Source organism: Podarcis cretensis (genome assembly GCF_951804945.1).
Source record: "Podarcis cretensis genome assembly, chromosome: 2".
In the NCBI taxonomy this organism is placed as follows: domain Eukaryota; kingdom Metazoa; phylum Chordata; class Lepidosauria; order Squamata; family Lacertidae; genus Podarcis; species Podarcis cretensis.
The window spans coordinates 96,340,711-96,355,558 of NC_137171.1; the positions used below are offsets into that span (position 1 = coordinate 96,340,711).

At 38.5% G+C, this 14,848-nt stretch overlaps 1 protein-coding gene and 1 long non-coding RNA gene across 2 annotated transcripts in view; one reads left to right on the forward strand and one right to left on the reverse strand.

Annotated features, from left to right (window-relative positions):
* LOC307206367 (contactin-3-like) overlaps positions 1–14,543 on the forward strand; it is a 173,184-nt gene extending 158,641 nt beyond the window's left edge. The window contains exons 19-21 of the mRNA XM_079959587.1: positions 7,564–7,676; positions 10,011–10,179; positions 11,992–14,543. Coding sequence (XP_079815713.1) covers positions 7,564–7,676; positions 10,011–10,179; positions 11,992–12,089 — 380 coding nt within the window. The 3' untranslated portion in view covers positions 12,090–14,543. The remainder of the gene's footprint in view (positions 1–7,563; positions 7,677–10,010; positions 10,180–11,991) is intronic.
* On the reverse strand, positions 674–7,557 carry LOC307209269. The gene is made up of 3 exons (XR_013835495.1): positions 6,960–7,557; positions 1,394–3,353; positions 674–1,341 (listed from the first exon to the last, which is right to left on the reverse strand). It is a non-coding gene; the product is annotated as an uncharacterized lncRNA (long non-coding RNA).
* Positions 14,544–14,848: the final 305 nt, after the last annotated feature.

Below are 14,848 nucleotides of genomic sequence, written 5' to 3' on the forward strand. Positions count from 1 at the left end.
TCACTTAAGAGGCCAGGGGCCAGCGCTGTCCGGAGACACTTCCGGGTCACGTGGCCAGCGTGACATTGCTGCTCTGGCCAGAGCCAGAGCCAGAGCCAGAGCCGCACACGGAAACGCTGTTTACCTTCCCGCTGGTAAGCGGTCCCTATTTAATCTACTTGCACCCGGAGGTGCTTTCGAACTGCTAGGTTGGCAGGCGCTGGGACCGAGCAGCGGGAGCGCACCCCGCCGCAGGGATTCGAACCGCCGACCTTTCGATCGGCAAGCCCTAGGTGCTGAGGCTTTAACCCACAGCGCCACCTGCGTCCCTAGAAGCTATACTGATAACCAATTTGTTGCTCAATAACTTAAAGCTTTGGGATTCTAGAGCTACATATCAGTCATGTATCGTTGGAGTTTGGTTCTGATTCCTTCTGATTCCTTTAGGAAGAGGGAAGTCTTTCAAGCTGTGAACCCTGTCACTGCTGAAGAATATGCCTAGCTGTGTGTGTGTGTGTGTGTGTGTGTGTACACACAGACACACACATCCAACAGTGAAGGATACTGTTTCACAGACTAGTGGGCATGTATACAATTCTGATGTGGGTGATATGCGTAATATATTTGGATTTGCACCTGCTGCATTCTGCCAGCTTTGGACAGGTAAGAGCACGGAGGTTGTTGTTATTACTATTACTACTACAATTGTTAGCATAAATGGAACTCTCTGGGGGGAGCATTCCTATTACTTGCCTTCAATATAGCAGCAGTGTTGTGGTACATATTGAAACATAGCTGTATCTTACTGTTGCTACGTGAGATGCAGGATTCTCCTTGAACTGTTGCCTCTTGATTTGACTAGAAATGGGCAAATTGCCCCCATATAGTACTCAGAGTATCTCAGAAATAAACCACTTTGTCCTCCAATATATCAAAAACACATTGGCTCCTTTCCCAAGGCTCTTGAAAAATGAAGGCATCTCCCCCCCCCACCGCCCCGCCATGCCAAAAGCACTCCCACCTAATGAGCATCCAGTGCTGCTCTCACTGCCACTCAACTTCAACATAAATTTGTATACAGTATAACTCAGATGGATTAGATTATTCCTCTAGATGTTAAGATGGATGTTAGAATTAGCATCAAAATCTATAGTTTAGAAACCTGAAATACCTCCCCTCCCTGGTGGTCAGAGGACTCTACTCCCTAGTGGTCATTTATTTTTAAATTTTATTTATTTGAAGGTTTATAAACTGCCTCACAGCCAAAAGATACCAAAGCAGTGTTGAGTAAAATAAAGTAAGATAAAATATAAAAGAGAATGGTGTACAAACTTAATAAATTGATTCTCTAATTTTAGCCACCTACACACACACACACACACACCCACACCCACCCACCCACACACACACACACACACACACACACTCAATACACACACTGTGATCATGTGCAGATTTTAAAGTTGCTGCCTGGTGATTGACAGATTGGCAGGTCATCTGTATGCAGAGCTTCCAGGGGACTGCGGTGGGGAGGTCATGGGAGAGGGAAGTCACCAATTTGCCTTTTAAAACTTGGTTTTACTGCTGGCAGATCAGGTAGAGCCCAGTATAGAGTATCAGTTCTTCAGAACTACTTAGGTGTTCCCACAGATATGCCGGTAAATTTCACTTTTTGTCATCATTTCAGGAATTTAGCCTTATTAGAACGCTTGGGGGCGGGGGGAAGCTAACCAATCCAGTTTAATTTCTGACACTCTCAGATTCAGCATGAGTTTCAGCATTCTCATCACAGTCTATTATTGCACAGTGGGTCCGTAATAATTGAGGCTCTCTCCTAATTGCAACTTTCTGATGTGATGTGGAGAGATGGAAATGTATATTTCAATATTGATTTGGGAACCAGTGAAGAGGCTCGTAGAAATTAAGCAAGGAGAAACTAGTAATGACCCCTGCGGCTGAACACGGCTATTCAGGTTATGATGTTACAATTCCGTAGTAATTGAAAAAGTAAAATCATTTTCAATGACCTTTGTCTTTTTTAATTATAATCCTAATGTAAGATTGAAAACTGCCTATTTATCTTATAAAGGTTGGAGCAAGTCAAGGGCACATGCTACAGAGTTGATTGTTATCTCTCTCCACCCCTGCTCATCCCTGCAGTAGGCACTGTGGAAAATGGAAGTTCCCTTTTCATGCTTGCTTCCCCTTCCTTAAAAAATATTTGAATGCTAAGGTTGAAAAACACTTGCATGCAGGACTATTGTTATTATTAATTAATTAATAAGGACCACGACAAGGGACTGATGTCCATATCCCCCACTTTCAGATCACTCTCACTCTGCTCAGCCAAGAAACAAGGTCCAGAATTTGGCCTGCCATATGCAATCTACAGGTCTGCAATCACAAATGGGGCAGAGCCACTGGCCTAGCTCCCCAGCAGGTTGGTCACTTGTGTTTATTGGGGAGGTGTGGGGCAGTGGGAAGCCATGCTTCCATCAGTATTACTACACCATGCTGGCTTTCCCACTGCCTCACCCATTTCCCTCCCAGTAAGCAACAGCCACCCACCTAGCGGGAAGTTAGTGCAGTGAGACACTTCTGTCTACAGTTACGGCCGTGCCCTGCACTTCGCAGCTTGAGCAACCAATACACATTTCCCCAGGAGAACATTACGTATAACAAACCACAGCATAGATCATTAGCATGCTTTGAAATCAATGCCGCAACAGCCAGGCTTAGCCATTTATCACTTTAGCGGATACTAATATAATTATCTTGCAGTTTTAGGAGATAGTGATTTGTTACAGAAGCTCTGTGGCTGAAAACCCAGATAGGACTGAGCTGAAAATAGTGGTGGTGTGTGTTTGTTTTTCTGAACAGTTTAGACAGTATCTAAAAAGAAGCCCCACCCTTAAATATTTTTGTTGCATTGAGTGCATTCACCTATTGTTGAGTTGTTAACCTCTCTCAATTGACTTTGTTTGCTCTCAGTTTACATAAGCTCATAGACCAACCTGATTGGCTGCACAACATTCTGTTGGAAATGTTTGCTACGTGATCAGCAATCACATAACTGAATAATGCAAGGAGATGAAAGAAGCCTAATAAAGTCTAATTAAAGGAAGGCTAATAAAAATGCTGCCAAAGCAGCAGCCAACAGAGAACAATGACACGAAACAGCAATGTCTAAATTTCCTGGAAGCTGAAATGTTCAATACATCTCTAAACAGAGTTTAAAATGTTGGTTGAAATTTCAAAATTGGGCTAATAGGACCATTTACGCTTTATTTGTGTTGAGTGCACACACTAACTTTAAACAGTTAGAAACACATTCAAGTTCACCATCTCTTGACTGAATTAAGCAGTTCTCATTCCTACCCAAAATGACAGCTTAATATTCCTGGACTATCTGGACTATGATAACATCATGATGGGAGATATGAATGGAGTGGTATCAACCAATATGGATAAGTCACAAAATCAAAATATATCAAAAGATGGCAGACTACCTAAGACTTTTTTTGAACTGACTGACAATATGGACTTGATTGACATTTGGAGGACAAAAAAACCCTTGGGAAGAGAAGGAACATTCTTTTCTGAAGCCCAGCTGACATGGACAAGAATAGACCAAATATGGATATCTAGAGGCCTGGCACCGAAGACCAGAAAGGTGGAAATCTGCCCAAAAACCTGCTCCGACCACAATGCTGTAAAGATGGATATGACACTACTACCATCCGGCTCCTTTAGGTGGAAGATGAATGACAATTTGTTCAGAGATCAGGAGATTGTTAAAAAAGCCCAAAAAGTTTTGAAGGACTATTTTGAGATAAATTTGAACACTTCAGTGGAAAAAACAACTATCTGGGACGCAAGTAAAGCGGTGATGAGGGGGTTCTTGATACAACAGAATGCTGTAAAGAAAAGGGCACAAAATGAGAAAAAAGACAAGATTTTGGAGAAAATTAAAGAACTGGAGAAGAAATTAAGATCAAACCCGAAGTCACAGCCGATTCTGAGAGAAATTAAATTATACCAAGCACAATATTCTAAATTGATGAACCAGGAAATAGAATGGAGAATTAAATTAATGAAACAAAAAACATTTGAATCGGCAAATAAATGTGGGAAACTGCTAGCATGGCAGTTGAAAAGGAGACAGAAAATGAATACAGTTACCAATTTAGAGATTGAAGGGGAAAATGTTCAGAACCCCATGGAGATCAGAAAGTGCTTTCAGAGGTATTTTAAACAACTATATACTCAAGGTCCGCAAGATGAGGCACAGATAGAACAATTTCTGATAAAGAATGGGCTGCCAAAAGTGTCACAAGAAAATAGATCAATCCTGAATAGCAGAATAACACGACAAGAGATGGAACAAGCCATTCAGAACATGCAACTGGGCAAATCTCCAGGGCCAGATGGGCTGACCTCCAAGTACTATAAGACATTGAAAGATTACTTGATACAACCACTGGTGGAGGTCAGCAATGAAATTATGGAGGGGAAGAAGGCGCCGGAAACATGGAAAGAAGCTTTTATCACATTGATACCAAAATCAGAAACTGAAAAGACACAACTTAAAAACTACCGCCCCATCTCCCTTTTAAATGTGGATTACAAAATATTTGCAGACATATTAGCAACTAGATTTAAGAAAGTGTTAAATGAAGTAATTCATAAGGACCAAGCAGGCTTTCTCCCTGGCAGACATTTGTTTGCTAATACAAGGAATATTATTGACATTTTGGAACTTTTACAAACAAATATTAATACAAAAGCAGTTTTAATTTTTATAGATGCGGAGAAGGCCTTTGATAACATTTCTTGGAAATTTATGAAGAAAAATCTGGAAGGAATGGGAGTGGGACGGGGCTTTGAAAATGGGATAGAGGCAATCTATTCAGAACAAAAGGCTAAACTGATAGTTAACAATGTGATTACGGAAGAGTTTAAAATTGAAAAGGGAACAGGACAAGGCTGCCCTATCTCCCCATTGTTATTCATTTCGGTCTTGGAGGTGCTCTTGAACATGATTAGGGGGGACCGGATGGTTGAAGGAATTCAGGTCGGAGAGAAACAATACAAATTGAAAGCGTTCGCAGATGACCTAGTTTTGACCCTACAGGAGCCAGAGCCAAGTACGAAAAAAGCATTACAATTGATCCAAGAATTTGGCCGGGTGACGGGATTTAAATTAAACAAACAGAAAACTAAAGTATTGGGAAAGAACTTGACAGATACAGAGTCAGAATGGTTTCAGAAAGAGACAGAGTTAAATGTGGTTAAAAAAGTGAAATACCTAGGGGTAAATATAACATCAAAAAATCTAAATCTGTTTAAGGATAATTATGAGAAATGCTGGTCAGAAATTAAGAGAGATTTAGAAAGTTGGACAAGATTGAAACTTTCTTTGTTAGGCCGAATCACCGCTGTAAAGATGAATGTATTGCCAAAAATGTTGTTTTTGTTTCAAACATTACAGATTGTGGATAAAACAGAATGCTTCCAGAAGTGGCAGAGAGATATTTCCAAATTTGTCTGGCAGGGCAAAAAGCCCAGAATCAAGTTTAAGATACTAACTGATGTGAAAGAAAGAGGGGGCTTTGCCCTGCCAGACTTAAGGCTGTATTATGAACCAGCAGCTTTCTGCTGGCTAAAAGACTGGCTACTTCTGGAGGACACTGATGTATTGGATTTGGAAGGTTTCAACAATGCGTTTGGTTGGCATGCATATCTATGGTACGATAAGGCTAAGATTCATAAGGCTTTTAAGAACCATATTGTCAGAAAGGCAGTGTTTAATGTCTGGACAAAATATAAAGACTTATTGGAAAATAAAATTCCAAGGTGGTTTTCACCATTGGAAGCTAAGGCCCGAAAAAGACTCAATATGGAGGCCAAATGGCCAAAGTATTGGGAAATATTAGAAAAAGAAGGAGACAATTGGAAATTGCAGAGTCAGGAGAAAATGAAAGACAAAGTGCGAGATTGGTTACACTACGCCCAGATTAAAGAAGTTTTTAAACTTGATAAAAAATTAGGATTCCAGGTGGAAAAATCGAAATTAGAAACGGAATTGCTAGAGCCTAAGACCAAGGTACTTTCAAGAATGTACAACTTGCTGTTAAAATGGAACACACAAGATGAAACGGTTAAATCGGCTATGATAAAGTGGGCACAGGACATAGGGTATAATATTATGTTTGAGGACTGGGAAAAGTTGTGGACTACTGGGTTGAATTTCACTGCATGTAATGCTTTGAAAGAAAATGTAATGAAAATGATATATAGATGGTACATGACCCCAGTCAAACTTGCAAAAATATACCACTTGTCTGATAATAAGTGTTGGAAATGTAAGGAAAATGAAGGAACGTTCTTTCACCTTTGGTGGACCTGTCCTAAGGTGAAGGTCTTCTGGGAAATGATATATAATGAGCTGAAAAAGGTATTTAAGTATACCTTCCTTAAGAAACCAGAGGCCGGTATTGTCGGCCAAGGGGTGTTAAAGAAAGACCGAACTTTTTTCATGTATGCAACAACAGCAGCAAGGATACTTATTGCTAAACACTGGAAAACCCAAGATCTACCCACACTGGAAGAATGGCAGATGCAACTGATGAACTACATGGAACTGGCTGAGATGACTGGCAGAATCCGAGACCTGGGAGAAGAAATCGTTGAAGAGGACTGGAAAAAAATTTTTTTTTAGATAATTATTAGGCTAAATTAAATTTTCTTTTGTAAGGATTGGAATAAACGTATCTAAAATTTGAAATATATTCAAAATTTGACAGTAAGGATGGAGATAAGGGAATAAATTGTTGTTTTAAGTGTATTAAACTAGAACGTAGGAGCGGGAGATATGAGGAAGTCCAGAAGTGATAAGAAAATATGTGATATGCAATGTTATGTTCATTTTTTTTTTTTTACTGTAAATGAAAAATTCTTAATAAATATTTAAAAAAAACAAAAACAAAATGACAGCTTAATAAATAACAGTTTTTCTTTGACTTTGAATTTACTTTTCATTTTATTTTCTTAAAACTAATAGTTACACTTTGAAAAGCACCCCCATTGCAAATTCCGCCTAAACAATGTTTTGTCATAGTATGATTGAGTCTTTAAAATGGTCTCTGTTATTTGTCGCAATTTGTAGGGTTCCTTTACTAATCACTTAAGAAAGAACAGAAAGAAGTACAGCGAGAATGAGACCTCCGGGTATAGGGCAGTGTAGAAATTGAATAAATAAATAAATAACCAGATTCCCCACTTAATGAAGTACATGTAACAACAACAAAACAAAAAACAAAAAAAGTTGCAGTGTTTTATGCTGATACGTCTCTGAGGATATTTAATGGAAGGTCCAAAGTCATTTTAAAACATAATAATATTTACATGCCTCTCCATATTTTAAGAAATGAATCTAGAGTACAAATGAGATGGTGCTTTGTGAAAGTGCTCCTACATCTAACATGTCATGACAGTCAATTTACCTGGGTTGTTATTTGCTCGCACGTAATAAATCTCTAATGCCAAGTAAATTAAAATCATGTTTTCATTATGCATTTCAAGCACCCAGCCAGCCTCCAGGAAACGTTGTGTGGAACGTTACTGACTCCAGGGTCATGCTGAATTGGGAGCAGGTGCATGCAATGGAAAACGAGTCAGAAGTCATTGGTTATAAGGTAAGTAACCAGCGAGACTGCAGTGATACCGTTCAGAGTGCTTGCTTAGAAACAGGCTGTTTGTATCAGTGCTGGGAAATACTCCTTTTCCACTGATTATCTTTTTTTATTAAAAACCCCCAAAACCCTCCTGTAATATCAAATGTAGGGCTAAACAAAAATGTTTCAGTAACCAGCACTTAATATCTCCACAACCTCAGTTCTTAGGAAACTTGTATAGGATTTGGCTGCTTCATTTATTTATTTTCTTACATTTATATTCCATCTTCCTCCCTTCATGGAGCCCAAGGTAGCATGCAGTTGGTCACCCATCCAGGCACTGACCAAACCCAGACCTCCTTATCTCCTGGTGGTCTTATGTGCCTTCAGACCATACATGTAATTTTGATCGTCATTGCTAAAATACACTACCAGTTTGTATGGGTGTCTTATTTCCCTTCGGATTCCCATACGTCCTTTTAAATCTTTATGTTTGTCCCCTCTTTGAGCCAAGTACAACCTGTGAGCTTTTCCTTTCTCAGTACACTGCACACACTCAGTACAGTGTATGAAGCCACATAGAGTAGTACCAACAAGTCACTTGCTTGTGGCCTCAGAGTAATCGTCATTTCTAAGCAGGGATTTTTTTTTATTATCCATTTCACCAGTCTAACATCCAGCACTGCCTGTTATACTACATCATGGGTAGGCAAACTAAGGCCCGGGGGCAGGATCTGACCCAATTGCCTTCTCAATGCGGCCCATGCACGGTCCAGGAATCAGCATGTTTTTACAAGAGTAGAATTTGCCCTTTTATTCAAAATGCATCTCTGGGTTATTTGTGGGGCCTGCCTGGTGTTTTTACATGAGTAGAATGTGTGCTTTTATTTAAAATGTATCTCTGGGTTATTTGTGGGGCATAGGAATTCGTTCATATTTATTATTATTTTTCAAAATATAGTCCAGCCCCCCACAAGGTCTGAGGGACAGTGGACCGGCCCCCTGCTGAAAAAGTTTGCTGACCCCTGTATTGCATCAATTCTTTGGCAGTATCAAATGCTCCTGCACACATTCATCGGTATCTTCATGGCAGGCTCCCTTTCGAATGCTCTAATTAGCAATTGAATTAGGCCTTGAACAGGGAAAACAACCACTTAAAATGTTTTCCTTTGTTTAAAGAGCCATACAATTTTGTGCAGAAAATCCCAGGCATTCGCACTTCTGGCTGAAAGCAAAAAAGAATTTGCCTTTAAAAAAAAAAAAAAGATTTGGAAAGGACATAATTGTGTGTTCCATTAGTTGCACAGGTCATTATGGACTATATGCCTAGAATTTTCTGCACTAGCCCTTAAATTATACAGTTTATCATGCTTGATGCCTTGCAGCCATATGGGTTTGCTCCATTCATGGTAATCAATTCTGCAGCAGATTGGGAACACACAAAGCCCAGAAGAGTAACCATTGCACAAAATTTTCACACAACTTCATACCTTTCTCTCTCTATCCTATTTTACCCCGATCCCAGTTTCTGATTTAGTATCAGAGTGGAGAATTACCCACGGAGTAAGCGATCTGGAAAGAACCAGTGTGCGCAGGTGTCTTTCTCTAACTATTAATAACACTAATTATATTGTTTTTGAGTATTCCAAATTCATTGGAGGTGACATGTGGTTTAGGTTAGTCTTCAGCTTTTGCTTTGTCAGCACAATTTTTTTTAAAAAAGAAAAAAAGTGGTGGGAAGAATTTTCACTAAAATCTGAACTTCTGTATCTCATGAATGGCCTTAGAAATCCCAATTGCCTAAATCACTTATTTGTTAATTGCATCTTGCTGTGAGGTTTATTGCAGTGGAACGCAAATGTTGTTATAACTGCATGAATTTATTATTTTTAAAAACCCCAGCAAGAAATACTCAGTTTAATTCGAAGGAAGAATAATGACTTACTACATACAAACTTTCTCTCCACATAGCCCATAATTCTTCACTTTCTTGTGTGTTTGACACTCCAGTATCCTGACCCTATTTATTGCTTAGAGTCATTGATCAAGCTAATGGCAAGCTCCAAATAGAGTAATAATTTATAGACGACCCCATTACTGAGAAACTCAATAGAATATATTATGTATTCGTTGTTGTGTATTCTTGCATTCTAGATCAAAGCTTGATAAAGGTACTTGACTGATGCTGTATACTTCCAGTGCCTTGGAAGAGATTAGGTAGAATTCCGTAGTGTGCTATGCCTCCCCCTTCTTCTTGTGTGTCCCCCCCCCCTTCCACCTTAAAATGACATTAAATGCATCATGTTAGATGAAATAACATCTCTAAAATTATCAGCTTTCTTTTCCATATTTCAGATTTTGTATCGGACTAGCAGTCAAAATGAGCTCAGTGTCCTTATGACAAACAGAACATCTGCAGAACTTCTGCTCCCTTTAAATGATGACTACATTATAGAAGTGAAAGCAGTGACTGATGGTGGAGACGGCATTAGCAGCGAACAGATTAAAATTCCTAAACTAGCAAGTATGTTTACTAGATGCTGATGAATGGATAAACATTACAGTTTATCTTTAAAGACTGAGAGTTGATGTGAGATATGAATTTCATTTAGTGGAAAAAACTAACTTAACCCTTTGTCATGAAATTGCTTCAAAGCAAGGTCACTTTCACATCGTACTTTTGAAGCACTATGATGCCACGTTAAACTGTCATTACTTTCTCCAAATAAGTATGGGAGCTGCAGTTTCTTAAGGCTGCTGAGAGCTGTTAGGGGACGCCTATTCCCCTCACACATACCCAGCTTCCAAAGTTCCCTGGGAAAGGATTGATTGTCAAACCACTCTGAGAATTGTATTCTAGGGTGTTGTTATACAACGGAATCTTGTAAATATAGGCTTAGATTTCAATTTCATTTCACTTTCAGTTTGTATCCTGCCTTTCTGGGATACAAGCGGAAGACACAACAAAATAGGCAACAAAGATCACACATGTTAAACTCAGAATTATAGGTGAAGAGGCACATAATTTGGTGAAGTCAATATCTTGGAGGGAAGCAGATGACATGGAGGCCCACTGCTCATTAGATTTAAATTGAGACTAGTGGGAAAATAGGAACAACACAGGCCTATCCTATCAGCAAACTGAAGGCATTGGACCATGTGAACAGCATGGAAAAATTATAGATGATATTGGTGCTGGGGGTTTATAATCTGGTGTACCCCAGCAGAGAAATACAGGTAAATCTCAGTTGCAATCCATTTAACTTGAACTCTGCAAAAAGTTGTTGGGCAGTGCTGTTTTCGAAATTGAGTTTATATTGATTAATAAAAGGGTGGGGTAGGGGATTTATGCACTACATTAATGTTATGAAAAAGAACCCAATTAAAATTCTTCATGTTCCTATGCATGACAAATTGCATTCAGTTGAGCTAGTAAATTACCATGTAAATTAGACAGCGGTATGTGTAGGAGAATCAGTTTTTAATTTTTCAGTCTGTTTTTCAGAATTGGAGATAGCTAAATAAATATTCCAAATATTAATTTGTTTCAATTGTTTTTAAAGTATATACAATATATCACTTCTCAATTGTTTGTCTAAGATCAAGGGTAATGACTGTAGAATAGCTGGACAGCATAACGTCGTTCAGGGGAAACGTAAAGCTATTTCTTAATAGTTCCTGGGAACTAATGGAACATTGTCCTTACAAAGGTCTATGGGAACTAATCCATTGCAAATGAAGCTTACCAGTCAGTGGTCCCAATAGAACAAATGGCTCTACAATCTCAGAAGACCCTCCTTTTTATATGTTCTTTCACACCTCAGCTGCTCCCAAGCCAACCTAGAAACATGTTTCGGATTCTGCCTATATGGGTGCTCTCACCAGTCACAAACATGCAGTTGATTGCATTTTCTAGAGGATTTGGTGCTACTTTACAAGACATAAATATCTATTATGATTTTATTTATTTTAAATAGTTCTAAACCAGCCTTCAGCAAGCAGATTTCATGCTGGTGTGCAATAAACATGCCAGTAAAAATATCAGTAAGGGAAAATGCAAATAGGTCCCTGGCCTATATACACAGCTACCTGAAAGAAAGGCTCATTGAATTCCATCGGTTTTACTACTAAGTAGACATGCAGTGCATTGCACTGTAAATGCATAAAGCTATGGCATATGGAAAGGCACTTCTGGAGATGAGCAGTTGGGGAGATTTCTATGACTAGTAAGCACTAGTGAGAGCCAAAAGAAAGGGTTGTATTTTTGGGTTGGGGGGGATTAAGAACATGCATATTTTGCTTTCCAACTAATCATATATTTTCCCATTTGTTGTAGGTATGGATGCAAGAGGTTCTGGGGCAGCAGTCTTAAATGGCCTATCCAGCTGTATGTCAATAACACTATACTTTATCTTTAAAGTCGTATTGTGTTGATGCATTTTCACAGATAGGTGGAGGCCAGGTGAATAATTTACTTTAAAAGTGCTTTTTAAAAGAACAATAGCAACACAACTACAAATGGTGGTTATGCATGGATCTGCTACCATTGATTTTAAACACTTTCTATGAATTTCATTCAAAAAATAAAATGAAGAGCAAACCATATACATATTAAACAGTTCCTTCTAAAGGAATATAAAATGCCTTAAAATGTAATGAACCAAAGGACTTTACACATTACATGCTTCAGAAATGACAAAAATAAGAGGATGCACATTGCAAAAAAAAAAAAAAAAGATGCGAGAGTTCCATTTTCCAAGCAACTCGGAATTATTTTAATGTAAATTGCAACAAAATCCTACACATACACACAGATGGTAGATAAAAACAAATCCGTATTTCAGCAGTATCTGATGGGAAACTTTGCGTTATTTTCTAAAAGCCGCACAATGGTGAATGGTAACTGGATAACTATCATTCTGGCCTTTTGTTTTATGTCCTTTTTTTCTTACTAATTAAACACCACAAATATTTAGTTTACTATTTAAAGTCCGCCTTGCCCCCATTTTTTTTTGTACCATCTACATGAATGTTCAACTGCTTGTTCTTACTTTGTTTTTTAAAAATATAGATTTAAACAGTCAAGTTCTTTATGGTTTTTAAGCTTTTTTCAATCGTAAAAAAGAGGAAACTTTCTTCTAGATGCTGCACCGATGGAAGCTCTTAGAATTTTGTTTTTGAAGGATTGTATGTCTGTACAGCATCACATAAGAAGTGCCTCCTAGATTGGGCCAATGGGCCCATCTAGCTGAGCATCCTGTCTTCACAGAGGCCAACCAGATTCCCATGGGAAGCCCAAAATCAAGACCCTAGCACAAGAGCACCCTCCCCACTTGTGATGCCCAGCAACAGGAATCACAATTTGAGTATCAAGAGGCCCGGGGCTTATTTTCACACTGGAGCACTTAATGGTCCTTGGCCTTTTCTACCAGTCTGCATTAGTGCAGCACAGAGTGCTCCTTTTCGAAATTATGAATCAGCAGTTTTAGCTTAGCATTATAAAAGTACAACGATCAAACCTCCTAGTGTAGGGGGTGCTAGAATGTTCTGGAATATCAGGTATTACTTGGATTCCAGTCTTTTCACCCAGCAAGTATTACTGCCAAGAGAGGAGCGTTCGCCACAGAAAGACACAGCAAATAAAATATGACCACTAGCCCTTAGTACGGACCTACGTCCGTTTTCTATTCAGCTAAAAGTTGGTAGCTCTAATATTGTTCAGCCATGCAACAATTACAGCATCTTGACCCTAATAGAAAAGCCTTCTGTCGCATGAGTTTAGACTTTTCCTAATATGTTCAATACACTATAAGATATCTTTACATAGCTTCCTTTAAGATAGGTTTCCTTATTCTTTCTTTGTAACCTACAACTCCTCCAGTTCCTTATATTTTGACATTCTTCTCTATACATCATATTTATCATTGTATTTTTAAAAAAAATAAAATAAAAAATAAACACAGATGAAGTGCCCAGAGTAGAACATCACACTTTTTGGTGCAATGCACCAGAGCCTTATAGCCAGGGAATATTACCGCCCTAAATTATTTGTGGTGTATCTGAATATGCAGCCCTAAATCTGTTGCCCTTCTATATACCACTGCTACATTTTGTGTCTCGTTCATTGGATGCTCTTTGAATATTGGTCCTGCTGCAATTTATCCACTTTTTAGAATGATCCTGGATGATAACAGCTTCACTGCCATTTTCTTATTTCTCAGCAGAGACTTTTGTCAGTATCATTAACTGGACTGTTTTAAATCAACATTTTCATAGCAATGGGTATATATATATACAGAGAAATCTATTCTTGGTACATTTGAATGACTACAGTTTCAATGTTTACACAGTTTTCATCTCAAAATTTCTTTTTCACACTTACTCCTGACAGGTGTCAGCCATAGAACAATTCAGATATCACTCTAAATTTTATTATGCATTCAGATAATATATCATCATACAGCCCAAACTTTAAAACACACTCCTTTTCCCAGTGTCTTGGGGAAATCTGTATATATTGTACATAGTAAAAGAACGTAAATAGTTACTTGCTCTTCAACATGGCAAACTACTGATGCTTCCAAACACTTTCCAATAGGTGGGAACAAACTCCTTTTTTGTGTAATTCATACTCATGCAATGAGAGGTGAACCTGTCATTCTTGCTATAAGAAAGTTATACATCATGTTCCTGTATTGCCATTGTCATGACCATCCTCTTGAATTTAAATCCTTGCTCTATTGTCTCTATGAGATGTGTGCAGAGTATTTTGTTTCATATTGAAAAGTTTTATCAATTTCCCCTTCAACTCCTAGCTGTGTGTGTATATCCTATGGTTATCTGTATGTATTTTTTTTATTCTAATAAAATATTTATAACATTGAAAAATGCCTGTGTTGCATCATGTTGCTATAGAATCACAGACATTTCGTATTCACATTGCAGGCATGTACAGGTCTATTCCTTATGCTCGTAAGAACAGCCTGGCAAATGATACTTCTCTCCTTTTCTGTCCATAAATGAGTTAAGCTGGAGTGTTTTGATTTAAGCCAGTGGTTTTTAAACTGCATTTCCAAGAACTGTGGCATTCTAAATTCCCTCAATGAGCTGATGTCCTCAGACAACTGAGACAATTCCTGAATAGCAGCCTCCTCAACACTCCTGGTCTTCAGTCAAATAGAACATAGCGCTTT